At 33.0% G+C, this 16,986-nt stretch overlaps 1 protein-coding gene across 1 annotated transcript in view; it reads right to left on the bottom strand.

Annotated features, from left to right (window-relative positions):
* Positions 1–4,634, bottom strand: part of LOC141667935 (putative phospholipid-transporting ATPase 4) — a 6,251-nt gene extending 1,617 nt beyond the window's left edge. Inside the window, exons 1-8 of the mRNA XM_074474581.1 lie at positions 4,342–4,634; positions 1,867–3,870; positions 1,669–1,779; positions 1,116–1,392; positions 922–1,010; positions 754–838; positions 465–674; positions 235–360 (exon numbers count right to left, since the gene is read on the bottom strand). Of these exons, the coding sequence (XP_074330682.1) occupies positions 235–360; positions 465–674; positions 754–838; positions 922–1,010; positions 1,116–1,392; positions 1,669–1,779; positions 1,867–3,695 (2,727 nt within the window). The 5' untranslated portion in view covers positions 3,696–3,870; positions 4,342–4,634. The remainder of the gene's footprint in view (positions 1–234; positions 361–464; positions 675–753; positions 839–921; positions 1,011–1,115; positions 1,393–1,668; positions 1,780–1,866; positions 3,871–4,341) is intronic.
* Between the last annotated feature and the right edge of the window lie 12,352 nt (positions 4,635–16,986).

Raw genomic sequence — 16,986 nt, 5'->3', positions numbered from 1 at the left:
TTGAACTTTACTTACATAGAACTATACAAATTTTAGATCTTTATAAGTTTAACAGGTCCATTTGTTATTTCTCAGCGCAATCAAACTTGTGCTTTGGGATGAGATGTATTGACACATACAGAACAAAAAGCCATTTTCATCATTATTACAAACTAGTCAGAAGATGTCCTGAATAAGTATCAATGTTTAATACATTGTATAATTCAGAAGCAACTTGTTGTAGGTATTACGAACCTGCATTCCTTCCACACCACTGATTCCTACACCAATATCTGCCTCTTGAATCATTCCAACATCATTTGCACCATCACCGATTGCTAAAGTTATTTTTCCTGTGCCCTCTTTTACTAATCTTGTTACCTGGAGTGGCAAATAACATATATCACGGATTTAATAACCACATGACTGTTTTAGTGGAACTGGAGAACGAAAACCAAGTTCTGCAGTGAATAAAAATATTTTACCAGCGCCTTCTGCTTAGGAGAGACACGACAGCATATCACAGATGCACAATCAACTGCTAGATTTAAGAAATGATTCTTCATATCATTCTCCAAGGCATAAGCTAATGCTTTGCCATCAATGATTAAGGCAAACGCAGCATGAGGATCCTTTTCAAGCTTGACCATTTGAGAAGCATTGTTGATTTGCATCAAAATATTCTCCTTCACCAACTGACAAATAGCAACCATAAGTTCTCTGTATTGAATAAATATACATTTCTCTCTTACTTTATGCTTTAAAGAATGGTACCTTTTTGGAATCTTGGGCTATAATGTCAATGTTTACTGATATGCATATCTGTTTCATGCCCTGTCGAAGCAAACTGCATGCATATCTGCACCAGAAAAATACCATAATTAACTTGTACGAAAAGCAAGCTACAAACTACAGACAGATCACTCAAGGCCTTAAACTTACCCAATGTTAATTGCAGTTTCCATCTTATCACCTGTAAGGACCCAGAATTTTAAACCCGCTTGTGCTAGTTTATCAATACACTGAGGCACCTGAAGTTAAAAAAACAACTGAATTTAGAATTTAGGAAGGAACCCAAAAGAGAAAACAAACTACTAAATGGCGACTAACTTATTGATAAAAGACGACTCTCTTACCCCTTTCTGCAGTTTGTCCTCCACAGCAGTTGCACCGATAAGATATAAATCTCTTTCCATCATTTCCGATAATTTTTCAAGTATTACCTCCCTGTCGCCGCCAATAGAAGTCTTTGCTTTAAGAAACTCTTCATTCCAAGCAGTGTATTCAGCCTCTTCTAGCTTCTTATAAGCAAGTGCAAGAGTCCGTAATCCAGCTTCCCCATATTCATTTAGATGCTTCATGGTAGCTTCTTCAAACATTCTTCCATTCTTTGATAAACGGTCAAAGATGATGCTAAACAATAAATCAGAAACGAAATTATAGATTGAATATCTGATAGAGGAGATTAACTAGAAAAGGTATTAAAATTCATGAACTTCAATCTTCTTCCTCTTTGGATGTTTTGTTTTCCTTATTTGTCAAATATGAACAAAATGAAAATATAAAATATAAAAAGAATCTACAATTGCTATATTGATTAACAAATCACAATGCACAGTGTACTGTAGACCACACAACTGGTGTGTTCACACAATACAATATCAATACGTATAGGGTCTAAAAGCAAACCTGTCTGCGCCTTTGCACAGCAAAAAAATATTTCCTTTCCCATCCTTGACAATCACAGACATCCGCTTTCTTTTGCTGGTGAAATCCAGCAGATTAAGAATTTTAAACTCCCTGAAATTTTATCAGGAAACATTAGTCAGTGCACTAAGTCTGAGACTCCAGGTTCAAATAAAGTAACAGAAAAGTTGTTCATGTTACCTTTCAACAATTTCTTGAGAAGAAGGACGCCATTCACGCACATATATACTTGTTTGGCTTCTTTTACAATACTCAAAACCAAATTCCCTTGCTGCCACAAGGAAAGCTCTCTCATCTGGTGACTCTGCTTCGTAGTCGTAGACACCCGTTTCATCATTTAGCTCTGGAATTGCAGTGTGACAAACAGCAAGAATTCGAAAAAATAACAATATTAGATCTGCAAATGGTTCTCTTGACCAATTTCCATTCATGATGCGGCTGTCCTCAAAATTAAACCCTTTTATCACAGGTTTTTTATGATTTACACCTGCAGGAGTACTGACACTCTCCATCTCAATCTCAGATGGTCCAAAACTAGGCCTTCTATTTTTCAATAATACATCTGCACTATTTCTACGGCTGAAATTGCCTGAAAATTCAGGATCCTGCCCATCAAGGTCCATTGCCATCTGCTTTGCAGCTGCAACTTCTACTTCACTAGCAGACAACCCATACGCAGTCCCGGCAATGGAACACTTTATAAAATCCATTTGATTGCATGTCAAAGTTCCAGTTTTATCAGAGAGAATTGTATCAACCTGGCCTAACTCCTCATTTAAATTTGATGTTCGTGCTTGAGCAGGAGTTGCTGTCTCTTCATCGTACATGTGTATGTCCTTGTTAATGAATTTTGCTTGAAGAACTTTCACAAGCTCAATAGAAACATATAGTGAGATAGGTATCAGGTATCCGTAAAGGATAAGAGCAGTGATTAGATGATAAAAGCCAGACAAGTTCGCCCGACTAGGATCATATAGACCTTCTTCATCTGGAGGCAAATACCACCAATCTGGCATCTGGTCTTTTGTCTTAACAGCAAAACCTATTGAACTAATTAGTGAGATGAACACTAGAAGTGTGAAGAGGATATAAATAATTTTGTCCATCTGTTTTTCAATCTTGCTTCTTTTTGAAGGAGATTTTGTAGCATTTTGCATGACTTTGCTATCATGACCGGTGAATATAACTACACCATACACATAACCTGTATTCCTCAGCTTTGAATCTCTAAGAAGAATTTGACTGGGATCAAGAGGATAGAGCTGGTTGTTAATTTCTAGATTACCAACAAAAGTGTAAAGATTAGGGTTGGGGTCTTCACATCTAATAGTTCCTGTGAAATTTTTAAAAGAGTCGTCATCATCCAGAGGTAGAGTTACCTCTAAAGCTCTTTTAACCTTCAGATTTGTCTCTCCGTCTAAGTTCATAGTCTCCACATAACAGATCCCATCTTCATAACTAGATGACAGAAAAAACAGATCTGCAGGGAAAAATTGATCCTTTTCTACTTTTACCACATCTCCAACCTGAATCTTCAACCATGGTTTATAAGAAAATTCCCCGTTCCCTTTATGAGTGATGGCTTTCCGCAAATTAACCTTCATATCTTGTACGAATCTACGCCAGTCTTCCATTGCTTCCTTTGCCATACTAAGTCCAACCACAAATGCCAGAGGAGCGATCATGCTAACCGGTAAGAATGGAGTAACTGGTGTTAGTGACAAAATTGCGGCCAGGAGAAAGTAAACATTTGCAACGCGCCGGAATTGCTCAAAAATTGCTTTAGGTATGAAAGTTATAACATTGTACTTTGTGGTGGATATGTAATTATAAGAGTAATTAAGAGGTTTCTTTTGGTGGAGACGAGGCTGGTTGCAGTATACTATTCGAGAATATCCAGGACCTTGAATATGGTGTGGACCTTCAGTTTCATCAGCAGGTGGCCTAACACAACCAAATGTGTAAAGACTGCTCCTTCGAACCTTTGCCCTCATCCTGCCATGCGCCATCTCTCAGGCTTCAACCCCAGATGATTAAAGAATACCACATAAGTACCTCCAAAAACACACCAAAACTTCAAGTCTGGTGTCAATAACTTTGACCTCAAAACTGGATCGCACAGTAAGCTCTCGCGACTATTTTAAAGAAAATAAATTGATATAAAGAATTTCCTAAGAAAAAAACCTGTACACATAAATTCAAGAAGACAAGTCAACTCCAGAAACTTCTCCGAAACTACATCCCGAAAGGGAATAAAATTTAGCACAAAATATGTGAACAGAATGACCAATATACACACATTGGAAAACAAATCCAATTACAGCCAATTTTAACTAAAAATAGAAACAGTGCTGATCCTGACAAGTTTATAACACAAATTAAGATTTGAAACCTGGAGTACTAGTCTTTGTAATACATGGTGAACAAAGAACAACTAAAAAACATCATAATTAACTGTAATAACTCCAAACCCAAGTGTACTACTTTATAATCATGGTATCTCACAATTAAACACTAAACAGTTCATTTAAACAGTGTGCATATTCAGACAATTCAGCCTCAAATTGAACACAACTTGAAACCCAAATTACCAAAAAAGCAAAAACAAACTTGAATTACAAGCAAAAATACAAAATGAAGAGATGAAAAAAGTACCAAACGAAATGATGGCTGGTCGATCCTTGAGGAAACAATGGAGAAGGCAGACCCAGATGATGAAGTCAACAAAGGAGGAAAAATAAATAATAAAGAAAGGCCAGGTAGCGAGTAGCAGATGTTAGCAGAGACAAAGATTGAAGGGTAGTTCGTGTGTGTGTCTCATTAACTGCGCGTTTCATATAATATATATAATATCGAGAGAGAGAGGTGTTTGAGGGAGAGATTGAGAGTCTATTTCCGTTCCTATTCTTACCAGTAAATCAGTGTCTTCAGGGCCCTCTGTCAGTAAGTAAACTACCAGTCTACCACTACTGTTTGTACACTTATTTGTACTTTCCATATCTACTTTTCTCGTCCAATTCTTCCTCAATTTCATTTCTTTATTAAATAGTTACTCCTTGTTTAGTAAAATGATTGCACACGCAGATTAAAAAATATATATAAAGTAGTGAAAAAGAAAAAGAAAAGTGGATGAAGTTGGGGGAGCCATTGATTTTTAATGTATAAAAGAGAGACAGTGGGGTAAAAGTAGTGTGAAAAGGGAGGAAAGTGGGTAAATGACTATTTTTGATAAGTTTTGAAATGTAAAAAAATGGATGGAACATCCAAAAACAAAAGTGTAAAGAAATGAAAAAGACGGAGAGAGTACTACCTAGTCCCGGTAGATTCTATAAGTTCACTATTAATACTTATTTCGAACTTCTGTAAAATACAATTTTATAATATTTTTTTAAATTTACTTTTTTTTTAATAAAAGTTTAAGCATAAAATTTTTATTCAGAAAAAAATTATTATGAGACTATGTTTTAAACGAGCATTGAAAAACGTGTCAAAAAGTAATGTATAGAATTCAATGGGGATAGAGGGAGTAATATTCTAACAATCTTCGATTTAATTGATTAATTTTCAATTAATTTCCTCTAAAATATAATATAGATTTAATTTTTAAAATTCGATTAATTCTTACAAAATTTTCTTATTGGATTATATATATAATTATGTATTAAAATTTAAATATGAATAATTATAAAAATATGATATAAAATATATATTTTTTAATAAATAACTAATATAATCATAATAATATATTAAATATAATTTAATATTATAATGCATCTGATTTGTATTCCGATTAATACTCGATTTTCAATTAATCTCAAACCGATATCTTGACCAATCTTCCATAATACCTGATTTTTACAACACTGATATTTACGGGTTTTCTACGGTCAAATTATGAATTTTTAATTACTTAAATTTGAAATTGAAGTCTAAATAATTATTATAATTAATTAAATCAGCCTTTTATCATACATTCGGTATAAATAGGTTATCGAAATCGATCTATTGAGTTGTCGATTTATAATTAATCGACAAATCTAAGATTCATCGATATAATGTTAAAAAACTATTTAATATTATTAATATATAGCCTTATTTATATTAATTTGTATGATTAAAAAAGGTTTAGTAAAATTTCAGATTTTTTAAATGGAATTGTTAAAATATTTATCACAAAATTTTAAAATAAATAATATGCATTTTTACATTTAATTTATAATTATAAGTAAAAAAGTAAATTTCGTTAACAACCTTCTTAATACCCAATGGTCAATATTCTCGTACCACGAGCATCTGTTAAATACGAGAATTTATGAGTTTAAGTCTGGTTTGGTTTTATGCATGTAGGGAATCATCGTTATTATATAATAGTAGTCAATTAAAAATGAGTTAAATTAAAATATCATGTACATACTCGAAAAATGGTTGATAATATGTGACCATGTTGGAATACAACAACAACAACGAAATGGAGGGAAATAATTTTTACGTAAAATTTTGTCTGGACATGATTGTCCTTGAAAATATTTATTAATTTTGTATTTATGAATTCTTGTATTAGGGAAAATTAATTTTAGAAATAATTGGTAACTTATATAAATAAGCCTGAATTAGAATAATATTAAAGTTTTAATTTATTATCTAATAGGAGCCAAATTGTTTAACAAATACACCTACCCTTTTTTATTCCAGGAATCTTGTTTACGTAATTTTGTAGTTGTCATCGGAAATTTTTGCTAATTCAAAATTTCCAAAGCAAAATTTTTGTTTGCAGAGTGAAAAAGGTGTGAAAATGCCAGCAAGAATAATTCGGTGATTTCCGAACTTTATTGTCGTTGAAACAAGTAAATTATACCACTCGGAATATTCTGTGTGGAAAATTGAGAAAGAAGCAAAGCGGTCCCCACATATATTACATGTATCCCCACACCACATAACGGGTGAAATTACTATAGGTTAATCAACCATCGTGTCATGTAGGGCGGAGTAAAAAAAATTGAATTACAACCGAAATCGAATTGAAACCGATAAAAATCGGTAAAAATTAAATCAAATAAAATCGAGTCGAAATCGAAATCAAAAAATAAAAAATCGAACCGATCGAAATGGTTTGGTTCTGGTTATACCATCAAACCGAACCGAAAAAATCGAATCGAAACAAATATTTAAAATAAATAAATAAATAGTATTTATTTATAATTATTTATATAAATTTTAATTTTATATATATAATCTTTTATAATTCGGGCTTATGGTTAGTATTTTGTAGACCTGGGCTTTATTATTCAGCTGTACTAGTAGTCTTGTACAATCTAAAATAGAGTCCAGAGACTAATTCCTAGTTCTTACAGTCAGTCAGGTAAGGAGTATTGGAGTATTTAGGGTTTTTAATCTTATCAGTTCCACGCCGCTCAATTACAAATCCTATAAATTAGTATGTAGGGTTCTTAATCTTATCAGTTCCACGCCGCTCAATTTCGATTAAGAAGATCCTTGAAGATGTTTGATGAGATTCCTTAACAAACATCTAACCAAAAAGTATCTCAACAAGTTAATGAAATGGTATGAAATTTGTTTATTATTATGAAAAAATAATATCTTTGCTTCCCTATTTGAACTGTGTATGTTTGACTTAGAAATGGTAATTTATTTATGTTCTGTGTATTTTCTCTCTTTACCAAGTAAAATATTTTATTTATAGATTCATGTGGACATAGAAGATGAAGATGCTGACAAGACTGATAAGCCAGGAGAAAAATGCGATAAGAAAAAGAAAAAAGAGTTCAAAAGCTTGGGAATATTTTGAAGAACTGAAAGGTTGTCCACAAGGTTTTGAAAAAACTAAATGTAAGTTTTGTAATGTGGTTGTTAGATGTAACACAAACCGAAATGGCACATCTGCTATGATGAACCATTTAAAAATGATGTGTGCTAAATCACCATTACGCACCAACCTCGACAAGTTGCAGAAGACATTGAAATTTGAGAAATTATCTAGGGATGAAAATGTTCAAACACTTTGTTGGACAAACTTTGTATTTTAGACTAAGTTGTGAATCATTTTGAGACTCTATATGAGTGAGACACATTATGTGTTAGTGGTGTGTATTTATTGGAACGTATTCTTCTCTTCGAGGGGATTCCAACGCATATTAACACGCTCAAAATGAGTAAAAGGTGAATGAGAACTGATGTTCCAAAGTTTTACCTTTTAATATGAAAAGTGGTTTTGTACCACATCGAGAGTAGCACAAACCTATTCCTTAGTTTTTCTTATAAATACCATGTACCACATCGAAAAGAAAAACAAGTCCTTTCAAGCCTCTCTTTATAAATAGAGTCTTAGGGCACCAGTTTTATTAAGTCAAGAAAATAAGAGTCATCTCTTTCATTCTTGGTCTCTTTAGTCTTAAATTTTTTCAATATTCCGGTGATAGTTCTCGGGCTCAGTTCAAGTTCGCTGAGAGTATATTCGATCTATCGATTATACTAGTATCTCGTTTTATCCTGGGAAGCAGGTCGCTAAACACGGATGGTGCGGGGCGAAACTGCTTTAAGGAGACAGTTTTCTGGACTCGAGATTAAATCCAATCTCTGTTTGTTTTCTCAAACCCTTCTCCTAATTTAATTGTTAATTCTTATATGCTTATGTGATTTAAGAATTAGCAATGTTCTTATGAATTAGTTATATATTCAATATATATATAATAATGTCTTTATCGTACAAGATTGACAACAATCTTAAAGCAGTTTCCTTCAATTTTCATACTTTCTTGTGAGTAGACGCAAAAGTCAATTTGATTGTTTAAATTGGATTTATTTATGGGTATATGATTGGCCATTATTTGCCTCATTAATTTAGTGCGTTAATTTCTTTGATCACTTGTTGCCATGTGCTTTGAAATTAATATAAATTTGATTTTAAGTGGTGCTTTGTTTAAGCATAACAGGTAGAGGCAAAAGTAAGCACAAAGTTGTTGGATAATTGGTTTCTTATAAGGCTATTGATGCTTTAATGGTGGACATATTTGGTGACATCTCTCTCGGGTTGATCATTATAAATTGGTAGATTAAACCCAAATTTATAATTCGTCCATGTTTTCGCTATTAATGGATAGCTTATTATGTTTTGTTAACATGGTGATTGATTTTTTAATTCTGAATTGATTTTGGACTTATTAGTACACTGATACAAGAATCGTATATGCTATAGTTTACATGCGTGTTTGCAAGTTCATAACATGATATTGCTATGCAATTAAATGATATGGCTACATAAATGTGACCCTTCATGATGGAACTTGATTATTTGGTGATTAATTTTTAAATCATTGTTGAGTGATGATAAGGCATCAATTATTATTGTTTAATCTTTAATAATGGAGTTATATCACAAACTTGTAATACTGGATAGAATGCAGTAACATGTTTGTTGTTAAATAATGTGACGAGGTGGGCAGCTGAAGTGAACCAGATTTACAATTGCTCAGGATTCTCCACATTAAAAAACCTAATGGGCCTGGAGTACAGGTTATGGGTCGACACATAAATTATATTTTTCTGGTTGGATTTTTCCTCCAGTTAAATAGTAATTTCACGTGTTGGTGTCGGTCTGCTGCGGCAGTGACACACGAGCCTATTATAGTGATCCATATAATACTTAATACAGCGAATATTGATCTCAGTAGTTATGCTGAACTTCGGAGAGAATCCGAAAAGTTGTTAACCCTAACGCATCAGTTGATCAAGGATCACTGAATGTGGGGTTATTGAAGATTTATGTTCTTCCTTGGGCCATTTATGGTTGTACCAGTAGGTGAGCCAGAAAAGTAGGTTCGTGTGAACCATGTAAATATTTTAGAGAAATTCGGTAATTGAATTTTTAATGATAAGAACCACGGGAAGTTCTTTAAACATGATATTAAAATCTTATAGGTTTTAATGAATGACGTAAAACCTGCTCAGATGAGAGGTAGTGACACGATACGTGTTTACTGTCTGGTTTGATAGTAAAACATTTACCACTCGTACTCGTAGTCGAGTCAATATTGAAGCTAAATAGAGAGATGTGTGCTCTATAAACTCAAGGGTAAATCCAACTTAATATAGATAATTAAGATGGTAGTGAATAAATTTGATGATGAATAATCACCGGGCAAATTCTGTTTGCAACGTGAATATTCATGAGGTCGTTGCACCTTACTCGCATTAAATAAATGGAGTAGATGCAGGCTTGAGTTGCGCTCTGAGAGAGATGCAAAACGATTGTGATCAGCTCAGACTATCACTGAATTTGAGGATATTAGTTACGAAGGGCTAATCGTTCCTTAAACATGATACCACAGAAGGAAATAATTAAATTTCCTATTAGTTTTGGAATATTTTCTGACATTCTGTAAAATATTAAAATTGTAGGGGTATCTAAAATAGAAAATTATTGAATTTTCTATGAATAGTGGAATGTAATGAAACATTCTTGAAAATAATTGAAATGTGGGGGTATCTCGAAACTTGATACCAATACCTCTGTTGGTAGCATGAGATCCAAAATCAATTGAGATATTTTGGATGGATACATAGACAATGGTTGAGTCTAATAATATCCGATATATGAATCTAATTTTTGAGATTCGTAAGAATACTATTACAGAGTTTAGGAATGCTTATGCGATAAGCTAGTAGATCCTAGTAGATCTGTAATTAAAAGTCATCTAAATGAACTTACGAGTTATTGGATGAATGTGAGGATGAACCTGCAGAGAGCAAAAGACTTGGATAATTGCTAGTCCCGAATGTCTTGATAATTTGCTTGAAGGTGAACTCGTAAATTTAATAGAAGCAATGCGCTTCTCGTATAATTTCTTGATAAGTGAATATATCAAGAGAAAATTTGACTATTACTGAGAGTCAAGTAATCAAGATTTTCTAGCACGTGTACTAGAAAATGGATTGTGCATGTTCTCTCTATGTCCTTTGTGGGGGAAAGGATGTTAAGAAATAGAGAGAGTGGTTCTGTTTGACAGAATCTTGTTTAAAAAATATATAGATCTTCTTACGAGATAGAAGCATTAGGACCCAAATGAATTTTTAAATTGGGAAAATATATCTGGGTCTGAAGGAAGTATAAGGTCAGACTGATACAAAAAATATTACAATCGAAAGTGATGACCTTATATAATTTATGAAATATTCTCGAGTTTTGAGAATAAGGTTCATCACAATCGAAAGTGATGACCTTATATAATTTATGAAATATTCTCGAGTTTTGAGAATAAGGTTCATTAAGATGATACTAAAATTATCGTATTGTGAAATTTAAAAGTGCATCAATGAACATTGAGATGGTCTTTCTAAATAGATATTTGGAGAAATATCTATTTACGTGAACCCGAGGGTTGCTCTAGATAAATCAAGAGTAGAAAATCTGTATTTTCGGTGATCATGTTGAGTGAAACAACATTGACACGAAATAATGGCATATTAAATTTGATATTGCTATGATAAGCAATGGCTTCAAATAAATGACATGGTTGCCATTTTGAGGATGCTCAAAATTGGTTGCTATGTGAATAAGGATTACCAGTTTAAGGACGATTAAACTCGGTAATGATGCAAACTGAAATTGCTGGTTTTTGGGATGCTAAAAGCTGGTAATATCAATAACAAGTGAAGCCTTAAGTAATAACTAGTAAAGTTATTTCATAAATGTGAAATATGTCAATATGAGATGTCAAACTGATTCAAAATCAGAGAATTGACAAGTGTGCATGTGTTATTTACACATGATATGCAAGTCATAATTGATTGCATGTGAGTGATCTGATCATTACGAGAAGTAATGACAAGAGGATCATCTCTGAAAATCTTGATGAGATTGAAAAGTTTTAATTTGAAGATTACAATCTTCGTGACTTTAAAAGTTTTAGATGATACATGTCACATGTTGGTGATGTGAATTTTGAAGAGATCAACGAAGCTAAAGTTGTCATAACTGGAATGGATTTATATTTATCCAAGCGTAGATGAACAAGGATCTCTCAAGAAGGATTGCAAGTCTGTTGTACTTTTTAAAATTGTACAAAATTAGACATAGGCTACACAGTTGGTAAACTGGGTAGATGCACGAGTATAATGGAAATTGGTCACTTGGAAGTGACTGCAATGAGATTTAAGGTGTATGATATGTGCTCGTGAGCTTGGACTGCAATACGAAAGATATCTAATTGTACTATGTGAATATAGTATGTAAATTAGATATTTGACTTTAAGAACTTAAAAGTCATTCGAGAATACATTTCACACTTAGCAGTCGTGTCATGGAAATCCTAAACTTAGCTCGATTCATGATGGAATACGAGTCTGGTGCATAAAATAAATGCAGTTAAAAGGCTGAGTAGCCACTTTGTAAGGATATTCCTAAATGACAAGGAAAACGTGTCTTCAATATGCATATATCGTGTAATCAATATGCAAATTGGGAGATCACATTATTGTGTATGAAATGGTATGTCTCACATCTATGATGAGGACATAATACCATTAAACAACTATTCTCAACGAGAATTATCATGATTGACTATGTAAAGTCAAATGATAATGTTTGGATCCACTAACCAGATGTTTAACTGAGCGAATCTGTTTAAGACAAGAGAATCTAGTTAGACCGAGAGATAGTTGTCAAATCATCGAGAGGAATGAGCCTTGCCTATTGCTTAACGGCGTCATGGTGGACACCCAACCTTGCTGACTGGAGATCCCAAGAACTTGGTTCAATGGGACAACTAAATCATGATGACCAAATCACTGTGGGGGTAACCCCTGGCCTATTTCTATGATGATGAAACAGTGAGACCCGTAGGGTACGAGGTTAAGCTTTATGCTTTTAATGATCTTTGACGAATACAAGGATTTCAAGTTTGAATACATAATATTCGGTTGGGTAAACGCGGGTTACTCTATAAGATAAAGATCACCTATGTAAGAGAGAAGTATGGCCGCTTCAAAGGAGAATTGCGAGGCACAATTCTTTAGAAACTCTTGCAGAACCAGGACGATGTTCCAGGGCCAAAATGGACATAATCATGAGAACTGAATGAGTCAGGAAAGATATAGTGATGAGTATGTCATCGTTTACACAAACGGTCGAACAGTTCAAGGACATCGCGTCATACTGTCTACCAGTAAAGTCGATATACTTATCCAAGCGAAGGTTCAAGGAGCATTCTCTACCTATCGTATGCTATATCTGACCGCCGGAACTATCACCAAGTCAAGCTCCGCGTCTGTCTATCTATGTGGTGTCTATGTGGTGCGTGCTACTGGACCATCAATCTCATTTGTGGGGGATTGTTGGACAAACTTTATATTTTAGACTAAGTTGTGAATCATTTTGAGACTCTATATGAGTGAGACACATTATGTGTTAGTGATGTGTATTTATTGGAACGTATTCTTCTCTTCGAGGGGATTCCAACGCATATTAACACGCTCAAAATGAGTAAAAGGTGAATGAGAACTGATGTTCCAAAGTTTTACCTTTTAATATGAAAAGTGGTTTTGTACCACATCGAGAGTAGCACAAACCTATTCCTTAGTTTTTCTTATAAATACCATGTACCACATCGAAAAGAAAAACAAGTCCTTTCAAGCCTCTCTTTATAAATAGAGTCTTAGGGCACCAGTTTTATTAAGTCAAGAAAATAAGAGTCATCTCTTTCATTCTTGGTCTCTTTAGTCTTAAATTTTTTCAATATTCCGGTGATAGTTCTCGGGCTCAGTTCAAGTTCGCTGAGAGTATATTCGATCTATCGATTATACTAGTATCTCGTTTTATCCTGGGAAGCAGGTCGCTAAACACGGATGGTGCGGGGCGAAACTGCTTTAAGGAGACAGTTTTCTGGACTCGAGATTAAATCCAATCTCTGTTTGTTTTCTCAAACCCTTCTCCTAATTTAATTGTTAATTCTTATATGCTTATGTGATTTAAGAATTAGCAATGTTCTTATGAATTAATTATATATTCAATATATATATAATAATGTCTTTATCATACAAGATTGACAACACACTTAATACGCATACATTTGATCAAGAGAAATTAAGAAAAAAAGCTTGTGTGGATGTGTATTAAAGATAATCAGCCTTTTAGGGTTGTGGAGCATGAAGAGTTCGGAGAATTAATGAATGAAGCGGAGCCAAAATTTAAAATGCCCAGCAGGTGGACAGTAGCAAGGGACTGCTTGAAGATATACAATGAGGAGTTATTTAAATTAAAAAGAAGTTTGGTCTCTCATCTCTGAAAGAGTATCATTTACCACAGATACTTGGACATCAATCCAGAATATGAATTACATGTGCCTAAATGTTTTATGGGAGATGGTCTACTAAATATTTTATGATATGTGATAAAGTTATGAAGACATTACAAGAACTTTTTGAGCATTATAGGAATTAGGAAGGCACTTTAGATTCAACTTCTAGTTTCAAGACAAACCAGCCTAACGATACATGGGATGACGACTATGAAAAATTCATGGAAGATCGAGATAAAGGGGGAATTGAAAAATCCGAACTTGATGTTACTTGGCTGATGAAAGAGAAAGAATAAATGAAGGATTTGATATATTATTGTGGTGGAAGACAAATTCAACGAGGTTGCCAATACTTTTGGACTTAGCTAAATATGTATTAGGTATGCTTGTGTCTTCAGTTGCTTCGGAGGCTGCTTTCAGCACTGGTGGACGAACAATTGATACCTATAGGAGTTCACTATCACCCAAAATAGCTGAATCGTTGATTTGCGGCCAAAATTGGTTACAAACTTCCGGAGATATAATTGATCTTCGAGGGGAACCAGAAGAATATCTACAATTGAAAAAGCTGGAAGATGGTAAATATTGTTGATCTATGTATTTTTATTATATTTTCCTAGTTAATATTTTTTATTCTAATTTTTGGGGTAATTGTCTGGTTAATATTGTTGATTTTAATTTTTCTGCTAATTTGATGATCTTATAGATGAGCTCAGAGTTGAATTTTTTTTTCAAAAATTGGATATTAACGACTAAAGTCTAAAGGTACAGCTTTGTTCTTTTACATTAATAATATATCATATTGTTATAATTCAGATGCTTTATTCACAGTGACATATGTCACATTTTGTATAGGATTGCCTGTTAGAGTGTGGATATAGAGTATTCTGTTTTGCAGTTCATTATATTAGTATGTGTTGAATAAGGCGTATTAGCACTCTAGCATTAGATTAAGTTCTTATCACATTTTCCAATAGAGACAGACACTTAGTGGATCGGCTTATTTAAGGCTGTCACATCAGTTAAATGGTTTGAGGTAGTTATCTGGTTCCAATTCTATAGTAATTCTAATTCATAAGTGATCGATTGATTTTCTAATTTTGAGTCTTAAGTTAAGACTCTTAACGCAATGATAAAAGTATAGAGTCGATGTTCCCATTTGAAGAGTAGAGAATTTTTCCAAAAGTGGTTGATGGGATTGCAGATTATGTGGTATATACTTGAATATATAGGATTAGTATGGGAAGGAAGTCGTCATCTTAGCTGGAAAAAATTAAAATTAAAGAAAGGAAACAAAGGATAAGATTTTTTATCACAATCTAACATCCATTGTACTTCTGTGTACCCTTCTTTTGGAACCTTAGCTTTTGGAAGTTATTGTTACTATTAAATAGAATCAGTACATGCAAATGCAAGTAGTATACTTTAGGATTCCTGATACCCTCAAAATTGCAGCTATAAAATGTTAACATATTTGCCCCAGTTCGGATTGCAACTACCTGGTGATCTACTCCCCCTGTTGTGTTTTGGCATGTTAAGTTGTGTGCAAAAAATCCTCGTCCTATTAGTCTACTATGGCTGAAGCTGAACAATGTAATCATGTAATTAAAATCTTTATAGTTTTCTAAAATATAATCATGTACATTAATTTTTTGTTCAATCCAAGTGATCAGAAAGTTGTTGTCTTACCAAGTACAATACTTGTTTAATAGTTAACGCAAGAATCGAAGTTCCTGGTTCTTGTGTCCCTTTATGCAAGAATTGAAGTTTCCGATTCTCTGAACATTTGTCTAATGTTGTTTTGCCTGGTTTAATTTACAAGTGTTGAATAGTAAACTCTGAGTTTCAACAATGAACATGATTGCAGATTTGCAGTTGCTGCTGGTGTCTGGTGGTCACCTATTTTTACTAGAAATTCATTTTTAGTTTCTTATTTATGGTCTGGACTTGTAATGTCATGAATTTGAGTTGTGTACCATGAACTTTGAACGCGAAAACATTTTTTTAATTTTTAATTAAGTATATTTTCTTTAATTAAGTTCCATTATTTTCTGATTTTTTTATCCGATTTTGTAACCGAAACCGGACCGATGAAAACCAAACCGGCTTTTTAAAATCGAAACCGAAACTGAAGGTCTGGTTGCGGTTATGGTTTTCATTTTTTAAAAACTGAGGTATATGGTTCTGGTTTCGGTTTTACCTAGAAACTAAGCCGAACCGACCATAGTCTTCCATAGTGGCATGTTTCATTTTTAAACAAGATTAAAATTTCACTAAAATGTAAATTCAGCTTTGTAATCAGGTGTGAATCATGAAGTTTGAAAAATTATCATGGTCTTTACCATAATTATCTCTTCTAATTAAACTAAGACCATTTTCAAGTAAGACTACCCAAAATTTCAAAATGAACTTCATATTTCACGCTACATATTTTGCTAAATCTATTATATATATAATAGAACAATTAGGGGGTTTGTGAGACAATTTAAACATATTAAAATTACTGAATTGACCCTCATAATTGTATATTAATATTAATTTTTATTTAATATGCATGTATTAAGTACCTCTAATTTAATATGCATGTATTAAGTACTCTTACTCATTATTATGTATATTAAATACTACTTTATTACTTAATATTAACAATTTATAACTATATATGAATAAATTAAATACATTTTTTAAGAAAAAAAACAAGATTAGTGAATGAAAGCACGAATAATATAAATTACTCTTGATTCTAACAACACGAAACAATTAAAAAATGCATAATTCCATACAATGGATAAATTAGATTAGATTGAAGTTTTTAAAGATATATGTGATGTCATATTGAAAATTTTCAATTTAAAAATAACAAGTATCTAATTATTTTCCTTTTTGAAAAAAAACAAATATCTAATATTCATGTATATAAGAAAAAAATTAAAAAAATTCAAGGATCACTAATATTACGACACATACTTCGAGTCGAATGGATCAATAG

The sequence above is a fragment of the Apium graveolens genome, chromosome 6, assembly GCF_009905375.1.
Source record: "Apium graveolens cultivar Ventura chromosome 6, ASM990537v1, whole genome shotgun sequence".
Taxonomy (NCBI): domain Eukaryota; kingdom Viridiplantae; phylum Streptophyta; class Magnoliopsida; order Apiales; family Apiaceae; genus Apium; species Apium graveolens.
Note: the sequence above shows the minus strand (reverse complement) of the source record. Positions and strands in the feature narration are given on the sequence as shown.